At 41.7% G+C, this 24,989-nt stretch overlaps 1 protein-coding gene across 5 annotated transcripts in view; it reads right to left on the bottom strand.

Annotated features, from left to right (window-relative positions):
• Positions 1–24,989, bottom strand: part of SLC44A5 (solute carrier family 44 member 5) — a 181,215-nt gene that overhangs the window by 32,994 nt on the left and 123,232 nt on the right. For all 5 annotated transcript variants that reach the window (XM_074961517.1, XM_074961514.1, XM_074961516.1 and 2 more), the window contains 8 exons: positions 13,966–14,050; positions 11,229–11,313; positions 8,150–8,278; positions 5,274–5,334; positions 3,969–4,092; positions 2,524–2,607; positions 834–946; positions 265–396 (listed from right to left, as the gene is read on the bottom strand). In XM_074961517.1, the coding sequence (XP_074817618.1) occupies positions 265–396; positions 834–946; positions 2,524–2,607; positions 3,969–4,092; positions 5,274–5,334; positions 8,150–8,233 (598 nt within the window). In that variant the 5' untranslated portion in view covers positions 8,234–8,278; positions 11,229–11,313; positions 13,966–14,050. The remainder of the gene's footprint in view (positions 1–264; positions 397–833; positions 947–2,523; positions 2,608–3,968; positions 4,093–5,273; positions 5,335–8,149; positions 8,279–11,228; positions 11,314–13,965; positions 14,051–24,989) is intronic.

Below are 24,989 nucleotides of genomic sequence, written 5' to 3'. Positions count from 1 at the left end.
GAGTGGTATTCTACCAGTTGTGCGTGTTTTCCACATTTGTTAGTAGTTTGATTAGACCAACTTCTAGGCCAGATAAACTAGTAATCCTGAAAATGGCACAATATAATAAAAAACCTTCACTGCACTGAGATCCCAGAAATATATATAAAGGAAGATATTTGTTCAGCATCTGTAAAAAGGGGTACTTCATAGGTGGCACAAAACAGGTGATGATTCGTTCTCCTGGTTAAGCATTTACAGAGAGTAATTTTAAAAGGCACTTACTAAATGCTAACCATGTTTGCCTCAGCTGCAGGTACACTCTGAAGTCAGTCTGGAAGCCAATATCATAGATCGTGAGGTCAGATCCAGGTGTCCCCTGAAGATGATCATACTCCCAGTAACAATGCCAGATACCTTTAGAAAAATAAACCAGTAAGAGCTGAGTGTTTCTGAAGAGTCTGTAAACATGAATGAGCCTTCGGTTTTTTTGCCTTCAACATGCCATACAGGCAAAAACTACAGGTGATCATGAGACTAGTGGCTTATAAACCCACATGAACAAAAAAGAAATCATGGTGCAAATATAGAAAGCCTAATCCAGCAAGCACTTACACATGGGTGAGTAGCCCCAAGGCAATACACCCGGTGGCAAACGCTTGCAAGTTCAGGGCCACAGTAGAAGTTTCTTTAAAGGAAAAAACCCTCAAGACCCTGTCAAACCTACACAATATTTCACCTGATTAAGTTAAATTTAATTGGCAGTAATTACAGATTTCCTTGTACAAACATCAACAGTAAGAACAAAATCTCTCTGCAGTTCTTCGTTAGAGAGTGTAGGAGCTATCACTTACCATATCCTATAATTCCAATCACACCAAGGATGAAAATCCAGAAGAGGACCCCTGCTGTGAACCTCAGGAGCACAAGGAAGAGCAGGCTGACAATCATTGCAATGAACAGACCACTGGAAAGACAGGAGACATGAACATAAGGGAAATAGGCATGAGCATCCCTCCTCCTTGCGCATTCTATTTACTACAAAAGGAGGGTCACTCTTTCACATGCTACGGAATGACAGGTCTAAAATTTTATTCCAAACTCCTTCTGAAAGTCTAATGAGTGGGTGAGTGTTTTAAAGTTTGGATACCATCAACTATTGGAAACCAGTCTGTTGGGCGATAAGTTTCTAGGCAGTATGATTACATTTCATAGACACATTTATAAATGATGGGCCAGCTCCTTAGCTCGTGTAAACTGGCATAGCTTCATTGCAGTGACTGTGCTGATTTACACCAGCTGAGGTTCTGAGTCAGTGATGTCTTCAGGCTGTGGATAGGCAAGAGTAGAGAAATGTCAAACTGGAAGGATGTGTAAATGTGTGGTTAGTTTAATTGAGGTTCTTAAATAAGAACATCCTTTTTAAAAAGTAGATAGGGATTTTGAATTTGAGAATAAAACACTTCCCTTTCTATCCTTCCAAACAAGTCATGTGTAGTGCATCGGAGCTGGGAAGAAAATGTGCATTAAAAAGAAAGAAGATAAAAGCTGACATTGGCAGCGACCTATCAGCAGTGCAATTGGGAAAAAACAGCTATCCAGTGAGTGTCTTCCTTTAGCCTACTCAAATCAGTGGTAAGGCAGTGTGAATTCTGGTTTCATTCCCAGCATGCAAGTCACAGAGGAAAAAAACAAAACAATGATGGCTGTGTAAACCCTTTACCCGCACACAGGTGTACAGCCAGAGGAGATAACGGCCAATCTCCTCTTACATATATTCCCAACACGCAGTCAAGTGGGACACACCAGTAAAATATTTCATTTTGTGATGACTTTAGTAGAAGCCAAAACAAAATAAATGATTACGAACCCTGGACTTTGAAGATGTACCCACTGAAATACAAAATCCATAACCATTAATTTAGAGTTTATTTAGTGATTGCTCTCTGAAATGTCCCCACTCACCTAGCTGGTTATCAAAGATGTGAAACTGATCAGACTCAGGACCACATGACTGTGATGGGTAAGCCATCTCTTTGGGCTTGTAAACCTAACAACTGTGCAGCAGACAGTGAAAAGGAAAGAGCTACAGCTTGCTTTGGAGATTTCCCCATGACCCGCACAAGACATTCATAAAGCTCCTCTCTGCCCTGCGTGGTTACTTCCTTTCCAAAATTCACCAGATGACATCTCCTGCTTTCTCACTGAATGGTTCATCATTCAAAAATTTCCTCCTCAAAAATAGCTGGACTATTTGGAGGTTGGCGCCCCGATTTCTGTATGTGGTAAAATGCCCAAATCTCTTGTAGATCTACCACAGACTGATGTGAGGCTGTAGTTATAGATAACATAGCAGCATAAAGGATTAGCCTCACATTGTGTATAAGATCTATGAAAAGTGCATGATACAAGTATGTGATAAGAGGAGGCTCTTGGAGTTTAACAGTAGGATATCAGACGTACACATAAATGAATAGTTCTTCTCCATTCATACCTGGGAAGGTACAAAGTGTAGGAGCCAGGAATATCTGTAAATAAACTTACATTAAAATCCAATGCCAGGAACTGGCATAGTCTTCAAAAATTTTCATCCCAACTGATCTTGCATCAAGGACATTATTGATACCACTTAAGCAATACAGAAAAAAAGTTTAGTTTATATGGGATACTACAGATCTTATTTAAGCAGCAAATAGGTCCTTAATGTACTAACAAAATATAAGTTATGCCACAAAGCATTTTTAGAACATGCCTCTATTTGTAGCATTTGTTTTTTCAGCAAAACAGAGTTTGAAATGTCATTGCCAGTAATAAAGTTACATTACAATGCTGTAGCTCAGGTTTTGTGCATAAACAAACATCAGTTACAGTAATATTTGATTGGGAAGGAAATTCCACTGAGGGCAGAAGGCCCCCCAAACTGTTAACATTCATACATCTCTAGGAAAAAGAATATAATAAAAAGCTCTAAATAACATTAGTATCAGCAGACGCAATAACTTATTACATCACAAAAATATCATCAGCTGGTAGTAAGATCTGCCGTAAACCCCCAGAAACCATACAATAGTGGCTCCAATGTTACCAGTACCAAAGACGAAAAACAAAACAAAACAAAAAAAATGCATAGCAAACAGTAAAACAATAACCTGCCCATAGGGGAATTTTTTTCCCTAACCCTAGAATAGTTGCCAGCATTAAAACATTTTCCTAGGACAATGCTAGGAAGAAATAAAGCTAGGGCTTTACGATAGCTGGGGACAGCTGGAGTAGGGGGCTTGATAAACTGTGGGGTCTGGAGTCAGCATTGGTGAGGCAAGAGAGGGGGCATTGCTAGGTTTGAGGGAAAGGAAAGGGGGTGCCCTCTGGTCCCAGTCTGAATGGGGACTTGATGGAGGTTGGAGAAGCTGCTCTGAAAGTTCCCTCTTCTCCTAGCTCAGGCCTGGCATGGGAGATGCTAGTTTTTTACCTGGAGAGGCTTGATAGGTTCCCACATGCTACCAGTCCCACATCATTGGCTAGGATACCCACTCCTTGGGACAGGTATTAAAAACCAGAGAGCAGACCTCCAGCTGGTGTAAACTGTCATAGCTCCATTGGTGTCAATGAGTATCTGCTCCCAGGACTGTTGGCAGGGATAGTCTTGGTGGGTGGCTTGTCTCCTCAAGCATTAGGATTTATACTCCTTGCTCTGTTTGAAGCTAACCTTCCACAGAGAGAACTAATAAAATAACAAAACTAAGCTGACAATCAGCCACAAACAACACACCTCCAAATTAAATGGAAAAGCACTCTATAAAAAAATCCTTTGCTAGTTTCCTCATATAGAATTTTAAAAGCACCTCATTACAATGTCTCACTTGGTTAATTTCAGTCATTTGCTACAACTGATTTTGATTTCTTTTCTACCTATACATTAATTCATTGACCCGGAACATACACAAAAGGTATCACATAAATGAAAAGCACGAGAGGAAGGAAGAACCTACTTTGCAGCTTCCCTGAGATCAGTTACATTTCTTGTTTTCCCTCTTCCATCTTTGAATGTCGTCTGATTTGCCACCGTCAAAATCCCATTCTTCGTGGAGAAGTCAGGAAAGCATCTTTTAAGAACTGTTAAGTAATGAAAACCGTGGGTAAAAACATATGTTTATTTATCATCAAACTCCACTTTAAAATTATGGGGTTTTGCCATCAAGTTCGTGCTTTGCTGTGTGTAAATCATTTCAGATCGGTAGTGAGGCCCAGATCCACAAGGTATTCCGTCACCAAAACACCAGATCTAGGTGCCTAAGTCCCAGTTTTAGGCACCACTGCAATCCAAAAAATCCCCTCTTGCCTGCTGCTTAACCTTGTAGCCTACACTCATTTAGCGCCTAAATTTTCATTGTAAAAGTTCCTTCCCTGCCTAAATTTCTGCCTCTGGCCATGCACACTGCTATCTCCCTGTAGGTGTCCAGACACCTATCTTCCACCTAAGCCCCAGCACAATCCACAAATCAGGTAAAGGTACACCCCCCCCAGCCTATCTCACCGTGGGGGCCCAGTGTGCTCAGAGGCCATCGACCAGACCAGAGAAGGACGTGGTGGTGCCGCTATCACTGCCCACACCATAACTTCTAGCTCACAGGTTAGAGCACTCACCTGGGAGACCCAGGTTCAATTCCCACAGCAGCATGAGGGGAGGAAAGGATTTGAACAGGGATCAGAAAAATGCTTTGACTACTCAGCTAAGCAATATTCTGATGTGGGGCTTTTTCTCAGTCTCTCCTGTTGAAGCTGTTCCATTGTGGCTAAATAATTAAACACTCCTTGGAACAAGGGGACTCTGGGATTAGCACTGGAACCCAGTATATGTATTCAGAGACACAATGCTCCCTTTTTACCCTGCAGAACCTGTAGAGCTATAGAAGGTTAGATCCTAATTAGACTCATCTAAACTCCAAATACAGGGCCATATTATGCCCTTACTGTAGCTATGCTGTTAACCAAAGACAATAGGGTTGCTTGCCCACGTGCGTAATTTAGTCTGCAGAGTCCTCATTACTGGGGATGACTCATGAGGCAGAAAGAACCCAGCTTGACCTGATCTCAGGTTGAGTTTTCACAGCTGGAAGTTAGAAAAAACCATCTTTATACTTTTATACGGTGTAACATTGATTTGGCCATCACTGACAGTCAATGCAGAGCCTCATCATGACAACACCAGGATCTCCTTTCAGAGTGAAGCTGCACTTTAACAACATACACACCAAACCTCTGCTGAGACATGTGCAAAAAGTATAACTACTCACAAGGCCTGCTTGGAATGATCATTGAAGGGCAATCTTCATCACGGATCACTTGAGCAACAGACTAAAAGAAAATAAACCCAAAAAGAGGAATTGGAGAATACAATGCAGAACAAATAAAACCCGCTCAATCTGAGAAATCTTTACAATCAAGAAAATGTCCCATTTTCCCTCATTTGTGTCTTAATCTCTTGGCATGATTTGACTGGTGCACCTGCCTGACACTCACAGTATGAAAGCAAGAGACCTAACCATCCTTGGACAGTCATGGATCAGGAATAAAATATGCTTCTGGCTTTTCGAATGGTAATAAGATAAAAACAGAAGACATCAGACCTGCCTATCAACTAATGGTGCTTCGGCAGGTGTTTTTGTCTCTCATAGAAAAAAAAGTTTGTTATAACAGAATTAGTACATTTAACTTCAGGGTGATGTTAGAGTTGCAAGGTGCTCTTATTGTGGGAGGAATATTAAGGTATGTTCAAATGCAAACCCATGGTATTTCAAAATGGTCGTCTTATTGGAAAGCTGGAGTAATTCCCTGGCTAAAAAAATTGAGTGAGAAGCTGCAGGTGACTTACTACAACGCCTGCTGATTCAGACATAAAACTCTCTAGGATGAAGGGGAAATTGTTAGTACTAGTCTGAGCTCTCCTTCTCCACTGTGGATCATTGCAGCCTAAACCTATATACTGGAGAAAATTGACTTCTCTGGGTACATTTAAACTGCAATGCAAGCTGGGGCTTAGAGTCAGGCTTGAGCCCAAATCCCACCTTCAGTCTACACACAAATCTATCAGTCTCAGGCTCAGTCTTAAGACCCTGTTGAGGAGGAGGGGCCAAGCCCAGTCAAGCCAGGACCCAGAGTTTGACCCCTTTTACTTTGCAGTATAGATTCAGCCCACCCCCCAACCCCAGGTCCTGGGAGTCTGCCAAAAGTATCCCATGATGTCATGGACCAACTTCCTTTCTCCTCTCTATCCCAAGAATCTTCAACTGACTTCAGTGAAAATGGATGCAACCCCCGCTCCACTTGGTGCACTGCAGGTTGGTGAGTCAGCGTTAACCCTTCCATCCACTTCTGACAAGCGAGCTGCAATCACGCCATTGGAAAGCCTTCTGTGCTTGCAACGGAGGCTGAATAGAAACAGCCTTTTGCATAGCACATTGCTTTATGGTCACAGGAGCACAGCCAGATTTTGGTAAATCTCTGATGAGAGGCCAGCACAACAGTGGGCATTTGTAAGAGTACCAGGAACGATCATGCATACCAGCAAAGAAACTGGCACTGTAGCAACTTTACTGCACTAGTGACCAGTGCATGGAGTGGACTGAGTGGCTCAAAACTGAGTACAGGAAAACCAGGGACCAGAACTGCACCTCGGGCAACTCACCGAAATCATGCCTATTTTATGAGGAGTTGGACCAGGTGCTGGGCACTGCTCTGAGCACTGCTCTGAGCACGGAGCCAATGGTGGTGCACCATGACCTGGTCAGACAGGATGGCTGATGGGGACTGATGGAAGCCAGCAGCAGGTGCTGAGTGAGGATAGTAAAGTCTGTTCCTGAAACCAGCCCCAGAAGAGGTTTTGGAGCTGGAGCAGCGGCACATCCTGGACCCCATACTCGGAGAAGGTGCTTGATGCCCCGCTCCAACAAACAGCCCACTGCAGAGCATGCACCAGACACAGAAGGGACAGAAGCTGTCCCTGAGAGAAGTGAGTTTCTGCCTCCATTTTAATTTTATTAATACAGTAATAGGAGGAATTTCCATTCTATGAACCAATGCAAAAATTACTGGATGTCATGGCTACCAGCATGTATCCTGCTAATGGCAGATTGTATGCCAGTAGCTTGACTCCCATTCAGTCCATTTCAATTAGAGACAGTCCATGCAGTCCATAGGTAACAAAATCAATTGTGCCAAATTCAACTTGGGTTTGAATTTTTGTCCAGAAACATGCCGGGGGGCAGAGGAGGAAGGCTGTGAAGTTCTGTGTGTTTGCATGCAGCCATAACAGGGTAAGCCATGTGGAAGCTGACTCAGGATCCTACTGATTCCCTCGTGGATTCTGACCCAATCCTGGGTGCTGATAGCTGCAAACTTTTCTTGAAGCAGGAATTCCAGACAGGTAGTCACATTTCAGGGAAGAACATATTTTCCAGGGCTATCTTGGTAGCCAGCTAGCCCACTCCACTCATACATGTGCTGTTCAGTCACTATACATTTGAATGCTGCGGCTTCATCCACTGTGTTTCCAATGGGATTTCAATCTGCCAAAAGCACATTCAGCAACCATTCTAGACCTGCTGACAGTGTAATTAAACCATCTTTTCCAAAGTGGACAGTGCACCACGGTCAAAGGGCTACAGTGGCACATTTTGGGAGGGTGCTAGGGAGTCTGGTATACGCATGGTTTGACTCAGGTCTGTGCTGTGGAGTGTGGATGCCAGAGACACAGGTTTACGCCCAAGTTGGAAAATTCTTAAGGTAGGGTTAACAGTCAGTGTAGATGTTCAAGCCCTGGGTTCTCTAAACCAGGGTCAGCTGACTTGAGTCCCACAAATCCTGGGCTTACACTGCAATGTAGACATACCCTATAGCACCAAAATCCACAGCATGGAAGTCTGCAGTTATTTTCCACTGAACTGAGCCTTCAGTAATCGCTTAAAGATTTGTGGATTTTGTCTGGTTAGCAGATCTTAACTCTTGACAATCTCAGAGCTGAAATACACTTACAGAAGAGCTCCTCTTTGAGATAATTTGGCATAGCTCCATTGATTTTGATGGAGTTAGACCGATTTATGCACACTGAGGATCATCTATTGTTAAAAGCAGAATGTATCCCATCTACATTTAGGTATGTATATATACGCACCTTCCAAGGCTTATTAAAACCAGGTTTGCAGAACTGCCTGTAGTACTCCCAATAACTTTTGTTATGTCTGTAGGAACCTTGCATGTCTATGTATGTTGCAAACCTGTCTGGGCACTTTGAGACACAAAGCTGTAAGGAAAGCAAAAATGCATAATGATACACTGGAAAAAAACAAAACAAAAGACAAACAACCCCTCCCCCCCCCCAAACAACCCACTCATTCTATCAAAACAGCAAAACAAAAAAATGGCCATCTATAAAAGGGCCCTGTTTTATCAGATTGTCTGGAGCAATGCTTGCTGTAGCATTTAGAAAGGGACAGTCATTTGTCTATTGCTAGAATCTCTAGATAAACACTTTTTAAAGCTTTTGATCGACCATTTCAAATCTCTCCCCAAGTTCTGGATCTCTCAACTGCTCTGCCTCCATATGTCTTGGTGGTCTCCATACATTCTCATATACATGTACAGTTTTAAGTTTGTTTTTTAAAAATTTTTATTGAACATACACAGGAAAAAATCCTCAAAAAGGCCTTGATCTAACCCCCTAAGCACAGACAGCTGTGTACATGAATATGCTGGTGCGGCAGCACAAGACGTGGCACGGCACAAGACACAAGACACTGGCCAAATGAAGGGGGCATTTGTACTAAATTAAAGCTGTAAATTGCCCTTTACCCATGTCAGAGTTCCCACAGGTATCAAACAAGTCAGGTGCACATGCCAAGGGCAAAATTCACATCTCCCCAACTAAAGCCAAAGTAAGCAAGATGTGTGTGAGAAACTAAGAGCTGGGAGAAAGAAAAGGAGTACTAGTGGCACCTTAGAGACTAACCAATTTATTTGAGCATAAGCTTTCGTGAGCTACAGCTCACTTCTGGGAATGACTGGATCCACCCACGGGTAGGCTGCTATTCAGATTCATGTATGGAGTAGTGGCTGCTGCTCCAGCACACACTCTAAGCAGGCCTTCCTGACCACTGGGTCCATGATCATGCTCTGCCCTCCTCAATGTTCCTGTGAGCCCACCACTGTGGCATAGAATGGCTTCAGAGAGACTGCACCCCCTGCAAAGCTACCCTGTCTGGACCCTTCCTCTTTAGAGGCTTATCATAGAAGGAAGTTAATTTCCCCTAAAGGGCATAGCATACAAGTGCCCTAAGCAATTATTTCACATCATGAACATGTGAGGGAATGTTCATTGAAAGGGATCTTATGCCATAGACCAGGACCTGGTGGGTGCAAGAGTCTGGTGGACAAGCCATGGATCAGGGAATGAGGGAATTTGAATTCTATCCTTGTTCAGACAATGAATCGCTGTCTGCACATCACTTACTATAACCTCAGTTTCCCCCTCTGTAAAACTGGCACTGATATTTGCTATGCGTGGGTGTTGCAAGGCAACATTTAAACATGGTCTGTACAGGCCTCTAAAATCCATAGTACTGGCAAGGCTTGTCAGTGGCAGCAGAAGTAAGAACAGATCTCAGGCCTGCGCTCACTCAGGTAAATGATCTGGCTTGGGAGACCACCACAACCTCCTCTAAAAGTCACAGTGTGAAGTATCAAGCAAGTATCAAAGTGGTTCTTCAGCATTTTCACAACAGCCGTTAAAACCTTTAATCTGAATTATCATCCAAAGGCTAGAAAAGGTCAAAAACCGCTCCAGTTTCACAGATCTGTTGTGAACCTGAAAACAGATAAATTAAAACACAACCTGTTTGTGACGAATATTCCATCTTGCTTGCCTCACATTAGTGATTACTTGATTACAGCACGAGTCCCAATCCAAGAGTACATTGCACAACAGCAGTAGCATTGACCTATATATTTCTTAACATTATGCAGTGTTCCCTGTAACATAAGAGGCTGCCGCACAGTGTGCTAGGTAACAAAGTCAAGACCACAGCAGCACAAATCAGCACAGAGATTCATTTAATATTCTACCAAAGTGACAGGACCAGACTATATTACTTGGTTTACACTAGAAATTTATGCTGGTGTAACTACATCGCTCAGGGATTTTCCACACCCCTGAGCGATGTAGTTATACTGATCTAATCCCCAGTGTAGACAGTGCTATGGCAACAGAAGGGCTTTTGCCATTGGCATAGCTACCTCTTGGGGAGGTGGAGTACCTACAATGATGTGAGAAGCTCTCCCATCTGCATAGGTAGCATCTTCACGAAGCGCTGCAGTGGCACAGCTGCAGTGCTGTAAGTGTTGACAAACCCTCAGTCTCTGTCTACACAAGCTATGTATGCCTCTCTTCTACTGGGACCTTCTGATCACCCCTTCTTGTCAACTGTTGAGAATAGGCCACTTCCACCTTAATTGAATTGGCTCGTTAGCACTGACCCCCGACTTGGTAAGGCAACTCCCATCTTTTTGTGTGCTGTGTATTTATACCTGCCTACTGTATTTTCCACTCCATGCATCTGATGAAGTGGGTTTTAGCCCACGAAAGCTTATGCCCAAATAAATTTGTTAGTCTCTAAGGTGCCACAAGGACTCCTCCTTGTTTTTGCCAAACCAAAGGGTTACTTAATATTAAACAATCACGTTGACCACTACCAATTCCTCAGAAGGCATGTAACATGTCTGGACAAACAAACACTATTGTCAGTAGTAAACAAGAAAATATGCATTTTTTTAAACATGGCTGGTTTGGAAAAATCTGTGTGCCAGTCAAAATGATTTTCTGAAATATGGCTGTAATAATGTGCACTAACTACATTGCTGCACAGTCACTCGTGCTATATTCATAATGGACAATTAACCAAATCCAGTCACACTCACATTGGGAACTTTTTCAACTCTAAATCCAAAACAAACAGTTCTATGCATTTCTATTTATTTTCTCCTGCCCCTCGTTAACAATATACACTGAATCCACTACACTGTATACTCCACTACACATGTACACCACACTGTATACACGCTATACACACACTGCACTCTACAATATGATCAAACTATATTCTACAAAATGCCACTAGTCGATCAAATAACTTCTGTCAAGTTTTAAGCAGCAATAAGCAAGAGGCAGTGAGAATGTTTTCTCCCTGTATTTCACTTACCTGTGTTGTAGGGCACTGTAGGTTTATTAGCACTACTGGGCTGGCACATTTCAGAATGTTAAAGTAAAACAAAATGGTCTTGTTCCTATAGAGAAATAGGAATAAAAACAACTATTTTAATATGTATAGATGTTTATATACTATGTTTATGACCAATAGTACTCGCATGAAGTTACTACCAGCACACAGCAAGCTGTACCAGCTGACATTTTTATGTTAATCAGAAGGTGGCACCAAAAATCAAACAAGAGTGTTTTGTTGCTCAAAACCTGAAGCAGCTGCCTGGGAAAACAGAAACACAGCACTTGAAAGGGATTCTCACAAACCCAAGTACTGGTCAGAAGTAAGGGCGAGACTGTGGCTGGCAGTGCATGAGGGGGAAGGGAAAAGAAGGGGAAAAAGCCTTCTGACCCTTCACCCTTACGCCAGGGCCAGGCACAATGTGGCCAGGGCATGCAGCTACTGCAGTAGACTTGCATCAGCATCAGTGGAGAATAGAGCTGGTGGGAACATTTTCATTCCAAGGTGGAATGAAAACAAATTTTGAAATCTCAAAAGTTGCTGTGAAACGGAATTGTCGCCCTGCGGTCAGCTCTAGTGGAGACCTCCTCCAAGGGAGCAGGTATGGACAAGGCCATGGTCCTGCCCCCTCCACACTAGGCAGCAAAGTTAGCTGGGTGTGAGAGGACTGCATGCTGCAGCCTTGCAAAACGTAATGGCAAATCCCCTGCAGCATGCAATTCCGACAGGTCCCCCATTGCAACACAGCTATCTCCCGCCTCACTGCATGGCTTTAGCCTTCAAGGCCCACTCTGGCCCATAACACGTAAGTGTTGCAAACGGTAACTCCCTGTGCAATTGGGAGTAGCTCATCTGGCCTAACAGTTTAAAAGGTCAGGATGTTTTCACTCACACACGTTCAGTCATGTACTAGTTAAGGAAATATACACTCCTTGCAAATATAACTCCCAATCCTTAGCTGTTATTTCTTCAAATCAACAGAGTAACATTTTGGGCTGAAATATCCCAGCTCTTTAAGAGTTCCCTGGGAGTATGTACCCTTTGTGAGCTACTCAGCACAGCCCATGTCATTAACACATTGTTTTACTCTCATGTTGATGTGTTCGATGGCTGCTGACATTAACAGGAGACAACAAAGATTAAACGTGTATGGCAGAGGAAAGTGGCCACATAGCAACAGAGAGAGAGAGAGAGAGAGAGAGAGAGAGAACACACACAATGGACAACAGAAAATGGGGTGAATGCAAAAGAATCCTTCTGCTTCCCCCAAGGGGCGGGAAGCCCCCAGCCACCAATGTCACTACCTGTTTCTGCTTACCTAAGCCCTACAGTGGGTCGTGTGTGTATATGTGTGAGAGAGAGAGAGAGAGTGAGAGTGTGTCCAGATCCTGCTTCCCTACTGCTTTGCACAGGTCCACGGAAGGGTTGGCGCCTGGCCCAGTTGCCTCTCCTGATCCCCCAAGAACTCTGGGGCAATTCCTCCTGACAGTTCTGCCTCCCTATGCAGGGGAAGGTGGAACTCTTCTGGCCACTTCTCTGCAGCTCTCTCCAGCTCCATGCAGGAATCTGCAAGAGCAAGTGGCACAGACTACCTCCAGACTTCTCCTCTGCTCCCTTCCCTGCCTTGGGAGGGGACACTATCTTGGGCGTTCCTCCACACCACTCCCTATCCCCATGCAAGGGGCCTGGTGGAAGCCCCTCTGGCTGTGGCTCTGGACACTTGCTTCCTCAGTTCCATCCCTGCAAGCTGAATGGGAAGAGGAAAAAGAGGCAGCAGAAGAGTTGTATCAGCTGTGGGCTTTTGGTTGCTGCTTGCATGGAACTGGATTTAATATCAGTTATAATTAAGTGAGGGGTGTTTTAATGCAGACTTAGAAAAAGGAAAACCTTTCCTGTAATGTGGTTTCATGGCTCCAGCTTCGGTTTTCACAGAAATAATGTTTCGACACATATAGCTCTTTTCATCTGCAAGTACCTCACAGATACTAACAGATTAACTAATCCACGCAGCTCCCCAGATGAGCTAGGAATTGCCACCCATGTTTAAGAGACTGGAAAATAAAGTTGGGTTAAGACACTAGACCAAGGCCAAAGAGGGATTCAGCGTCAGAGCTGTCTGTCTCCCAGACGTGAGCTCAGACCACACATCCGTCTCTCTAGTAGCATAAAGACAGCAGGTAGCTAGCAGCAGACAGTGAGAGCTTGCTCTTGTTACTTTCAGCTGCTGTTTGGTACTTAGCACCTGCTGAGTAGGAAATGCTGGTTTGTACAAAGTGAGAAGCAGTCTGCCATGCTTTTGGTTATTCCTCCCCAGAGATGAACATAATGATTTCTCAGAGGGCATATTAGTTAAATATCCTAACTTGAGCAGTCAAAACCAGTGGCAGTTAAGCAGAGTCTTCACCTCTTATAAAGACACTTTAAAATATGGCTCTCTTTGCACTTAATGGCACAAGCCATATTTTATAATAGTATTTTACTATTCAGTCTCCATACTATGCAAACAGCGGCATTACAGTAATAACTCAGGTCTAAATTTCCACTAATCAACTGAGCTTTTCAGAAACCTTAATTGGAATAAATACAGTAAGGTGGGGGTGGAGGTTGCTTCTTCTGAAGCCTCCCAATTGAATTCCCAGGAGGCAGAGGACTGATGCCTCGTTTCTCATGTAAGCCTCATGAGAAATAAAGCCAGATGATTGCTCTGAGTACTCACTCATTTATGGTGTCCTTCTGGCCACAGAACTGCCCATAGCTGTCAGTCGGATAGACCACCTTCCTGGGGTCACCATGTACCCAAGCTAAAAACATATAAAGAGAGAGACAGATCTTTTAACACCATATTCCAAGTGTCCAGCAGTAGCCTGCTAATAGTTCACTTTCTCTAGCAATTAAAATGCACCACCTGTCATGTACTATTTTAACCTCTCCCAATAGCTACTGAAGATAATTGATTTTCTTTAAACAGTAGATTTCTTAATGAAAAATTAAATAAAATATGGATGAATCAGTGAGACAGTAAAACACTTCTCTTTTTTCCTTCAAGACACACACATCTGGGTTGTGGCCAGAATATGAGGTAATGCACTTAGAAAATAATGGTTATTAAAAGGAGAAAGAGAAGGCATTGCAAAAGCTTTGTTGGCTTAAAGCCACACTGTGCTATGGAGCTAAACCTCACAGACCAAACTGAGCCTTTGCTTATACCCACGACCCCACTGAAACGAACGGGGTTACATTGGTGTGCGAGAAGGCAAGATTTGGTGATGACAATCTAGTGGACATCGAATCCCATTAACAAGGGATGCAAACCCCCATTTCAGGATATAAAACCGCGTGCTCAGTCTCAGCGCTGTGGCTGGCTATGCTGATTTGTTCAGTACATAGAAGCAGAGACACAACTGTACGAGTACAGAACCTCAGCCTGAACTGGAGGATGCTGCTTCTATTCCTTCCTCAACTTCAGGCAAGGATTTCTTGCTCCTGAAAAATCTCATTTTCTCAAACTGTTTATTTCCATTAGCACAATCCGTTCCCATTCAGGACGTAGTACACCACTAGGAAAATCATCATTAGTATAATTTTTTTCTAAGCTATAGAGGTCAGACCTGACTAATCTTCACAACTCCCCAGTAAGCTCTGAATAATTTTGACTGCCCTTGGCTATCACAATTTCTATCTATATCCTCCCCATAACAAAATAATCGGAACTTCACCTCACATTCTAAATATTACCTTACAAGTGCAGGATGGTGCCAGCATATTAGCCCACACAGTACGCCCTAGATCTGGCTTACTAATACAACTGCTGCAAAATGTGGTTGGCTTTAGTTTTATTAACTGTGATCATTCCCTAGTCTTTTCTTTGCTCTGGAGCGTGTAGAGAAGGCTATAGCCATTACGATTATGTTTAGCCCCTAATTTCCACCTCTCAGAGTGTACACTGAATGTCAGAAGCCACTTTAGGCCCTGATCTATACAAATTACTTTGAACTTGTTTCTCTATAATTGCCCCACTTTTCTGTTGATTTTGTGGTGCTAAATTTAGTCACACTAGAAATTAAATCTCCCTTCAAGTCATTGCAGGGACACTTAGATACAACGGTGATGGGTGGAATGGAGAGACAACCTCTGCAAATCACAGAACAGTAAATGTAATACTTATCCTTGCAGACTATGGACTAGATCTGCAATATACCCTCCATTGACTTTAATATAGCTGCACCGCTGTATACCAACTCAGAATTTGCTATGTATCTTTCACCCTAAATCGTTTTTTTTTCTGGAACTCTTGGTTTCTGGATCTTATGCTAGTTTCTAAATTCATTTTAATATGTCTCAATTACACCATGTTTTCTAGTTTGTAAAATAATCTGCTAGTTGGTCTCAAATATTTTCTAGCCATTCAAATAAATTCTGTCTATTTTCTCCCTTATCTATTAAGACCTGGATTCTGCAATGTACAAAAATTCTGCACCGGTGAGAAGTCCCATTGACTTCACTCAGTAATGTTACCTAATCTATTAGACATGATCTTCCTTATATGAATCCATATAGTCAGTCTTTACTACATAAGATATATGTACATTTGGTTTATGAAATAATCTAAATTTTGAGTGAGTGGTCTGTTTCTGTGTTATATTGTATGCCTTCCTCCTTCGTGACTGTATGACAATAGAGAGTGTTCTTTAATATTTTCCTGCATCTCATGCAGTTAAAAGACAAGGCCAAATGGATCCGTTTCTCTGCTGACACCAAATGGGTTTAATCCCTTATTTGTATGCTCTTAGATGGGTTTTCTTATCAACCTTTCCACCGCCAAAAATTACTTTATAAAAGTATTTGAAAATTACTAAAAGAAACCATTTGTTCCCTTCTTGACTATTTTCCCTCACACTAGCACAGCAGGAGGCAGCATGGATAAAGCCTGTCAAATCAGATTCAAAGTAGTGCTGAGATTTCAGTAGCAAAACTACTTCTGCGTTGTATAGATAATTTGGAATTATCTGCTACTGCCAAAAATATCCCCTTCCTAGGTAGGATATTTTATCTACAATTATTCCCCCCCCCCACACACACACAAACAGAAAAAAAAAAGACAAAAATTGCAGTATGACTTTGCTAATCATCTCAGAACACCATTTACACACAGAGAAATCAACCCTCTCCCCATTGCTCAGCAAAGACCAGAGTGCTGTAAAGAGGCTGCCTGTGATAGCAGGGACTGGGTGAAAGCCCAGAAGTCTACACAGCAATGAAACAGCCCCGCAGCCCGAGTCAACTGGCATAGGCCAGCCCACAGGTTTTTGTTTGCTGTGTAGACATATCTAGAATTTCCTGTGCCTAGTGGCCCATGAGGCAACCCATTTTCCCCACTGCTGTCTGTCCAAAAGCAAAATGTTTGACTCCATCATAAACGGTCTCTGTGATGGCAGTTCCCTTTTTGACCATCCTGCAACAGATCATTCTTTGTCCTCCTTGCCATAAGGACCTTTCTTACCTTTACAAAGCATTGATTCATAGATTCCAAGGCCAGATCACCATTGTGATCATCTATCCTGACCTCCTGTGTAACACAGGACAGAGAACTTACCCCAAATAATTCCTAGAGCAGAGCTTTGAGACAAATATCCGGTCCTGATTTAAAAATTTCCAGTAATGGAGAATCCACGACGATCCCTAGTAAATTGTTCCAATGGTTAATTACCCTTACTGTTAAAAATGTGCATCTTATTTCCAGTGTCAATTTTTCTAGCTTCAACTTCCAGCCACTGGATCATGTTGCACCTCTATGTGCTCCAATGAAGAGACCATTATAAAATATTTCTTCTCCAGGCAGATGTTTATAAACTGTTATCAAGTCATCCATATATGAGCTCCTTGAGTCTATCACTACATGCCTGTTCCCTAATCCTTCAATCCTCGTGGCTCTTCTCTTAACCATCTCTACTTTATCAAGATCCTTTTTGAATTGTGGACATGAGAACTGGACACAGTAGTCATCACAGTAGTGCCAAATATAGAGGTAAAATAACCTCTCTATTTCTACGTGAGATTCCCGTTTACGCATCCAAAGATTGCATCTTTTGGCCACAGTGTCATACTGGGAGCTCATGTTCAGCTGATTATCCACCACAACCCCCAAATCTTTTTCAAAGTCACTGTTTCCTAGGATAGAATCCCCTATCCTGTAAGCATGGCCTACATTTTTTGTTTCTAGTTGTATACGTTTATATTCAGCTGTATCAAAGCAGCTTATTGCTTGCTTGCACCCAGCTAAGCAATCCAGAAGGCTCTGTATCAGTGACCTGTCCTCTTCATTATTTGCTTCTCCCCCATTTTTTGTGTCATCTTCAAATTTCATCAGTGAGAATTTTATGTCTTCTAATTAAGCTTGCAGATGACAAAAATTGGATACTTGTATGCACTGAAACATCATTGGCAATACAATTATATACAGATAAACAAAGTACATTTTGTTATGTATTATCCTTACTGTTTTATCATTTCTCATTATCCAATGCCCACCGAAGTCACTGGAATGACTCTCACTGGTTTCACTGGGTTTGGATTAGGCCCTTAACTCACTAATTCTCCAAACGTGATCCTTTGCAATCGGCTTCCTGGGCATTAGTGGGAATTAGTGAGGTACAAGTGCTGGACATTTTGCTCATACTTTTGTTTTTGCGAAGTATTCTGAACAGTATTTCCAATTTTTGGGGACTCTTGTCCAGTTGCCTTCATCCAGTGGCCCATACCTACTGATTCTTGGTTGTAGCTTTCCTACAAGTCTGAGGCCTCAGTCATATTGAGGCACTAAACCAGTGTTGGATGAACCTGGTTTAAAAAATACGGTAAACGAGCTTTTCTATGTCAACACTTGCTCTCGTCGACTTTACTGGGATCAAAAGTGGGCCCCTTATCTAGAAAGCAGCTTTAGAAAACAGATTTATCTGGGTTTGCTGTAAAATTGGTTTCCTTTAGTTTGAAATCATATCTGCTAGGTGGAAGTAGGGAAAGTACATCTCAACTAATTTTCAGAGAGAAACCGAGAAGAATTGGTCTGTTATAGAGGATGGAGATTTAACATTTGATTAATATTGCAGCAGAAAATAGAAAAAAAACCCAACTATTACTTTCTTTGTGAGTTAGAACAATGTTGGGAAAAGAATCCCATAGGATGAATATTCCATTTCCTATCCTATTCAGTGTAGAATTGTACCTAAATCAGCAGCCTCCATTGACAGTGGAAGGTTATTATCATGATTAGCATCAAAGAGTAGTGTTTGAGTCTTATTTGTTGCAGTGCCCTACTGGTGACCAAATATCAAGTACTAAATGAAATGGAATCCAAGTATATAGAACTTTTATGCCAGCAAAAGGTTGTGCGTGGTCTGATGCTTGTAAAATCACCGTTTGAATGCTGGCATACACAGCTGGGCTGAAACAAATACATCAACCAACCCAGCTGAGTCAGCCGTTAGTGTAGCAGTGGGGAGGCATATGACACAGGCAAAGCAGTTGACAGACAGGGATCCACAATTCAGGATGGCTGAAGTTATGTCATTATCCTGTCACTGATGTACACAAGAACAATATCAGAAATGGCTAATGTCTATCATTTTAAATGTTTATCAAATACATTTTTTTTGGCTGTATGGTTGAGTCAGTGGATGTAAATAGTGGAAAACTCCTTGTCAAGGAGAAACTGTGATTAGCACAACTGCTTCCACTGACATTTAAAAAATAACTGCAAATCTGTTTGGCTTATTTGAGTCATTCCCACAACAGTGTGCTTCTTGGGAATACAGGCTTTCATATCATTATTTTGTTTCCCTTCAAGGTATGCTTTTAATGTTTTAATATTGGAAGAACAGGCCTACCCAACTGTGCTTATGGCTTTTTAACACAAACAATTTACAAATGCAGTGAAGCAGATAATAGGACATATGATACTGAATTTGTAAACCCATGCTGATGACACTGCTGTTGCATAAACATTCCTAGAAGCAGGACTACTACATAAGCAACATATTGTTCACTGCTTCACAGGTGGCCTACCAGCCCAGTGGTTAGTCCCCAGTTGTGCCCCCGAACACAAATCAGAAGAATTCTGTTCGAGAAGAATAAGTCTTTTATAGCTGGAGCTATAGAAATTCGGGGGTGGGGAGGGAAATCACATGAACAGCAAGGCACATCTTAGATGAAGAACAAGCATGATGATCTCAAGTTCCCATTTAGACTCTAAATCCATCAATCCTTTACTAAAAGACAAAATTCTGCTAAAATTTCAGAAGAATTTATAAACATGAAGTGGACTCTTGAGGGTAAGTTTTACAAGTTGTGCAGATGGTTTACTTTGATACACTATCATAACTCTTGGCTTGGCTAAGCACAATAAAGGATAAAAACATCATTGTTCCTTTAATGTAAGAGTGACATCTGGAGAAATTTGCTATTGCAAATAATAATGTTGCTCTAAGAGGATCTGAACTACACATAGTGAAGCTATTGATTGGAGGTGGGGGGGGGTGTAAATGATTTCTCTTTGTACCAGAAAGAGGCTGATCAGATTAGTATATGAACCATACTTCAGGAATAAATCTAAATCATACTCAGTTTTGTTCCTTTTGAATTACTCCATCCTTTGAAGTCTTGAGCTCTTTCTATGATAATTCATTAGCTGCCCTTCACATGCATTTTGCTGAATGAAAACTACCATACATTGTAGGCTGTCTGGTAGATTTTTTTTTTTAAAGTCTCTCCCCGATAAGCCAAAAATCCCCCAAATAAATAGGAAGGACTGAATTAGTTCTTTAAGGAATAAAAATTTAATTCAATGTTAAATTGGTCCTCTTTTTTAATCTATCAAGGCTGATTCCCGACTCTGGCACTTTGAGTGCAGAAGGTGAGGGCTCGCTAGGATTTGAAAAATTAATACTGGCCACTCCAGGCTTGTATTAAAGTCCCAAGGTTACAGCTTCTTTCTGACCTTGGACGAGTAGATGGTGCCACCACCCAAATGCAAAAAAACCCCTTTTTGGAACCCAGAACGGTGCACTTGGGAATTCCTTCCTGTGGGGTACCATCAAGCCCTTTCACACACCCCCTCCGGGGAAGAGCTGAGACAGAAACAAAGGAAATCAGTTGTTTTATTTTAAGGTAAATTTTATTAAAAACAAAGAGAAAGAAAATACCTTTGGAACTTAAACTTTTTGCTAGATCTTAAAAAAACAATTACAAAACTTAAGCATCAAGATAGCGCTCTTGAGGTTCAGCTTAAAGGTTACAAGAAAAACAAAAGCATTTGGGGGTTAGCACAGAGGAGTCCACAAGCCAATAAGAAATAAAAGAAAAAAACCTAATCATGTTTTTTTTTATAGACATTCCCTGAACTACTTACATATCTGGGGTTTCAGATAAGTAGGTTCGAGGTATGATTTGATGATTTGTCATACCTGCTTTTAAAGCTCTTTACAGCATTGTCCCAGCCCTGTCTCTGCCCTGTCCCCCCTCTCTGGAGAAGAGACAGACAGACAAAGGGAAAGTTCCGCCCCCCCCACCCCACAATTTTAAAAAGTTCTAGCCTTCCCATTGGCTCTTTTGGACAGGTGCCCACTCCCTTCCTTTTACCTATGCATGCAGTCAGACTTTTTAACCCTTTACAGGTAAAGAAAGTAGAGAACAGCTACCAAGAGGGATTTTATAGCTAACTGGCTGGCTGGGTGTCCATAAAAGGGAGCTACCCCCCCCTTTCATTTATCGCATTATCTGCAAAGGTAACATAATTATGGCAAGGAATAAGTCATGTAATAAATATTTCTGTTCAGTATAATCATTCAACAGCAACCACCACTGAAGCAGGATGGAGATAGGATATTATCATAGATCACTGAGTTTGATCTTTCAAGGAGGATTCGATTACCTTTTACCCAGACCCCACACAGCCCTCTTGAAACACGTATAATTTGGCTTGGCGTGTGTTTCAAGAGGGCTGAAGTGCATGTCTCACTGAGGCCAGTGGGAGTTGTGCACACATAGCTGTGGGTGGAAAGTGAGCCACAGATTTTCAACCAATAGCAGCTCCAAGTGATGGGTTTGAGTTAGGGTTGTCAAGCGATTAAAAAAATTAATTGCAATTAATCACGCTATTAAACAATAATAAAATACCATTTATTTAAATATTTTTGGAAGTTTTTCCACATTTTCAAATATATTGATTTCAGTTACAACACAGAATACAAAGCGTACAGTGCTCACTTTATATTTATTTTTGATTACAAATATTTGCACTGTAAAAAACAAAAGAAATAGTATTTTTCAATTCACTTCATACAAGTACTGTAGTGCAATCTCTATCATGAAAGTTGAAATTACAAATGTAGAATTATGTACCAAAAAACCTGCATTCAAAAATAAGATAAATGTAAAACTTTAGAGCCTACAAGTCCAATCAGTCCTACTTCTTGTTCAGCTAATCACTCAGACAAACAAGTTTTTTTTACATTTTCAGAAGCTTCTTGCTTGCAATGTCACCTAAAAGTGAGAACAGGCATTTGCATAGTACTGTTGTAGCCGGCATCACAAGATATTTACATGCCAGATATGCTAAAGATTCATATATCCCTTCATGCTTCAACTCATTACAGAGGACATGCATCCATGCTGATGACAGGTTCTCCTCGATTACGATCCAAAGCAGTGCGGACTGACACACGTTCATTTTCATCATCTGAATCAGATGCCACCACCAGAAGGATGATTTTCTTATTTGGTGGCTTGGGTTCTGTAATTTCCGCATCAGAGTGTTGCTCTTTTAAGAGTTCTGAAAGCATGCTCCACACCACATTCCTCTCAGATTTTGGAAAGCACTTCAGATTCTTAAACCTTGGGTCGAGTGCTGTAGTTATTTTTAGAAATCTCACATTGGTATCTTCTCTGCGTTTTGTCAAATCTGCAGTGAAAGTGTTCTTAAAACGAACAACATGTGCTGGTTCATCATCCGAGACTGCTATAGCATGAAATATATGGCAGAATGTGGGTAAAACAGAGCAGGAGACATACAATTCTCCCCCAAGAAGTTCAGTCACAAATGTAATTAACACTTTTTTTTTTAAACGAGCGTCATCAGCATGGAAGCATGTCCTCTGATGGCTGAAGCATGAAGAGGTATATGAATCTTTAGCACATCTGACATGTAACTATCTTGCGATGCCAGCTACAACAGTGTCATGCAACAGCCTGTTCTTAATTACAGTGTCATCTGAAAGTGAGAAGTGGGCAGCATTATCTCCCGTAAATGTAAACAAACTTGTTTCTCTTAGCGACTGGCTAAACAAGAAGTAGGACTGAGTGGACTTGTAGGCTCTAAAGTTTTACATTGTTTTGTTTTTGAGTGCAGTTACGTAACAAAAAACCTACATTTGTAAGTTGCACTTTCATGATAAAGAGATTGCACTACAGTACTTGTATGAGGTGAATTGAAAAATACTATTTCTTTTATCATTTTACAGTGCAAATATTTGTAATTAAAAAAATCATATAAAGTGAGCACTGTACACTTTGTACTGTGTTGTAATTGAAATCGATATATTTGAAAATGTAGAAACAATCCAAAATATTTAATAAATTTCAATTTGTATTCTATTGTTTAACAGTGTGATTAATCATGATTAATTTTTTAACCGCGATTAATTTTTTTGAGTTAATCGTGTGAGTTAACTGCCATTAATTGACAGCCCTAGTTTGACTATTTCCTTTCTTTATCCAGCCAAATGACACGTGAAATGAGGAAGCTATTCTCACATAGTCAAGAAACCAGGGAAATCAACTTTTTTATTTCTATAATAAGCCAAAGGACAGGAGACGCTTAAGGCATAACTCATGACGGAGAATTGATTTATAATCTATTTTCTCTTCATATGAACTTTATTGACTCTCATGCATTTGGAGCAGGGCTGGCCTTTGGAGTAGGACCCATGCTGATCCCATCTTTCATTTAAAATAAGAGTAAAAAGAACGATGAATTACAATCTGAGGACAAAGAAAAAGCAGGCACCATGTGGGGTTTAGATTTGGATATGTAATAGGGGTGTTCAGATGCAAAAATTTGGGTCCACCCATCACAGATAAAAATAGTGGCCAGCCACAAAATTTGGGTCTGGATCCATGGTTGGATTCCAAACCCCTCAATGTTTTATACCTAAGCATTTAGTTAGAAGGTTTTTTCCTAATAGGATTCCAAGGCATGTGCAAATGTACCCTATATGGACAAATTCACCATCACACACCACACTGATCCCATTGTCTGAGGCCACAGAGTCAGGGAAGAGAGGAATCTGGCCAACCAGTCATCTTCTGCCTCCCTTGGCTTATTTACGTATTTCATGCAGAACATGATGTTTGGAAATGGCACATGCACAGCTGCCATGGAAGTCTAGCCAAAGGATTAAGGGAGATTTGTGCAGTGCTGGAGGGAGATTGTACAGGCTGGCAGGAAGATCTGAATGCACAAGAATGCTGCACAACTACAAATTGCCAGTGCTCGCCTCTGCCTCTCTCTGTCTGTTTGACAGTGTGCCAATACTCTGTCCAACACAACATCCAGAGTAGGGGCCACTCACCTGTCAGGGGAGTGTTCACGTATTAAAGAGAACAAGGAACGCTCCCACGATCTGAGTCCAGCTCCTCCACTCAGGCTGTGTGTTTGAGATGTGAAAGAAGGACTGGAACAGAACAGTAACACACCAGCTGAGCAAACAGGGGGCAGGAAGAGCTGGTGGAACATTAGAGGGGGAACAGGGAAGTAAAATATTCCAAATGTGGGATATTCCTGCTTCAAGTGGGAGGCTTGGCAGGTCTGTATGTGCAGAGGGCAGTCCTGCTGCTGCACCAGGACCAAGCAATCTCTTTCTGCCATTTTCTGACCCAGTTCTGTGACGACACATATAATGTCCATGCTGAGACAACTGTTCCTCATGTCTATTGTAACTCTGAGTGGAGTTTCTTTCTCTCTCTCTCTCTCTCTCTCTCTCTCTCTCTCTCTCTCTCTCTCTCTCACACACACACACACGTCAAATGAGTGCTGGTACCAGCTTGGAATGGAAACAAGAGGCCAGTGAGGTACAGACAATGTAACTGGGCAATTAAAGCAGGGGCAACTAGGATCGTAGCATCACTCTACAACAACTAGTACAAGCAGCAGGATCGAAAGAGGAGGCAGAGATGAGATGAGAGAGCCTATGCAAAATTTCATTCAGACGCACTTCAGTAGCAGCCGCAGATACAGACCAGACAGATCCTCATCCAGAAGTAGGATGCCATCAATGTTAAGGAAGCATCAGAGTCTGACCTGTGCAAGGAAGCCAAAGGACTGCAGACAAGCTAGTCTGAATGTGACAAAATAATGCATGAATTACAGTTAGAGACACCCTTCTCCCTCACCCTCTGCCCACTACTGTCCCCAAGGAGAATCCCACAGCTAATGAAACCATTAAAGTATTGGATCCATGTATGGTACACAGGCACAGGACCTGTATTAATAGCTTATTAGTTAACTCTTTGCCCTTATACAGATTTTTTTCCATCCATAGATCTCAAAGCCCTTTACAAAGGTAGGTATTATCTTGGTTTTACAGATAGAGAAACTGAGGCACAGATCAGTTACGTTACTTGCCTGACGTTGCACAGCAATTTAGTGACATAATCGTGAGTGGAACACAGGTCTCCTGCCTGTCAGCA

Source organism: Natator depressus, chromosome 8, assembly GCF_965152275.1.
Source record: "Natator depressus isolate rNatDep1 chromosome 8, rNatDep2.hap1, whole genome shotgun sequence".
NCBI lineage: Eukaryota > Metazoa > Chordata > Testudines > Cheloniidae > Natator > Natator depressus.
Note: the sequence above shows the minus strand (reverse complement) of the source record. Positions and strands in the feature narration are given on the sequence as shown.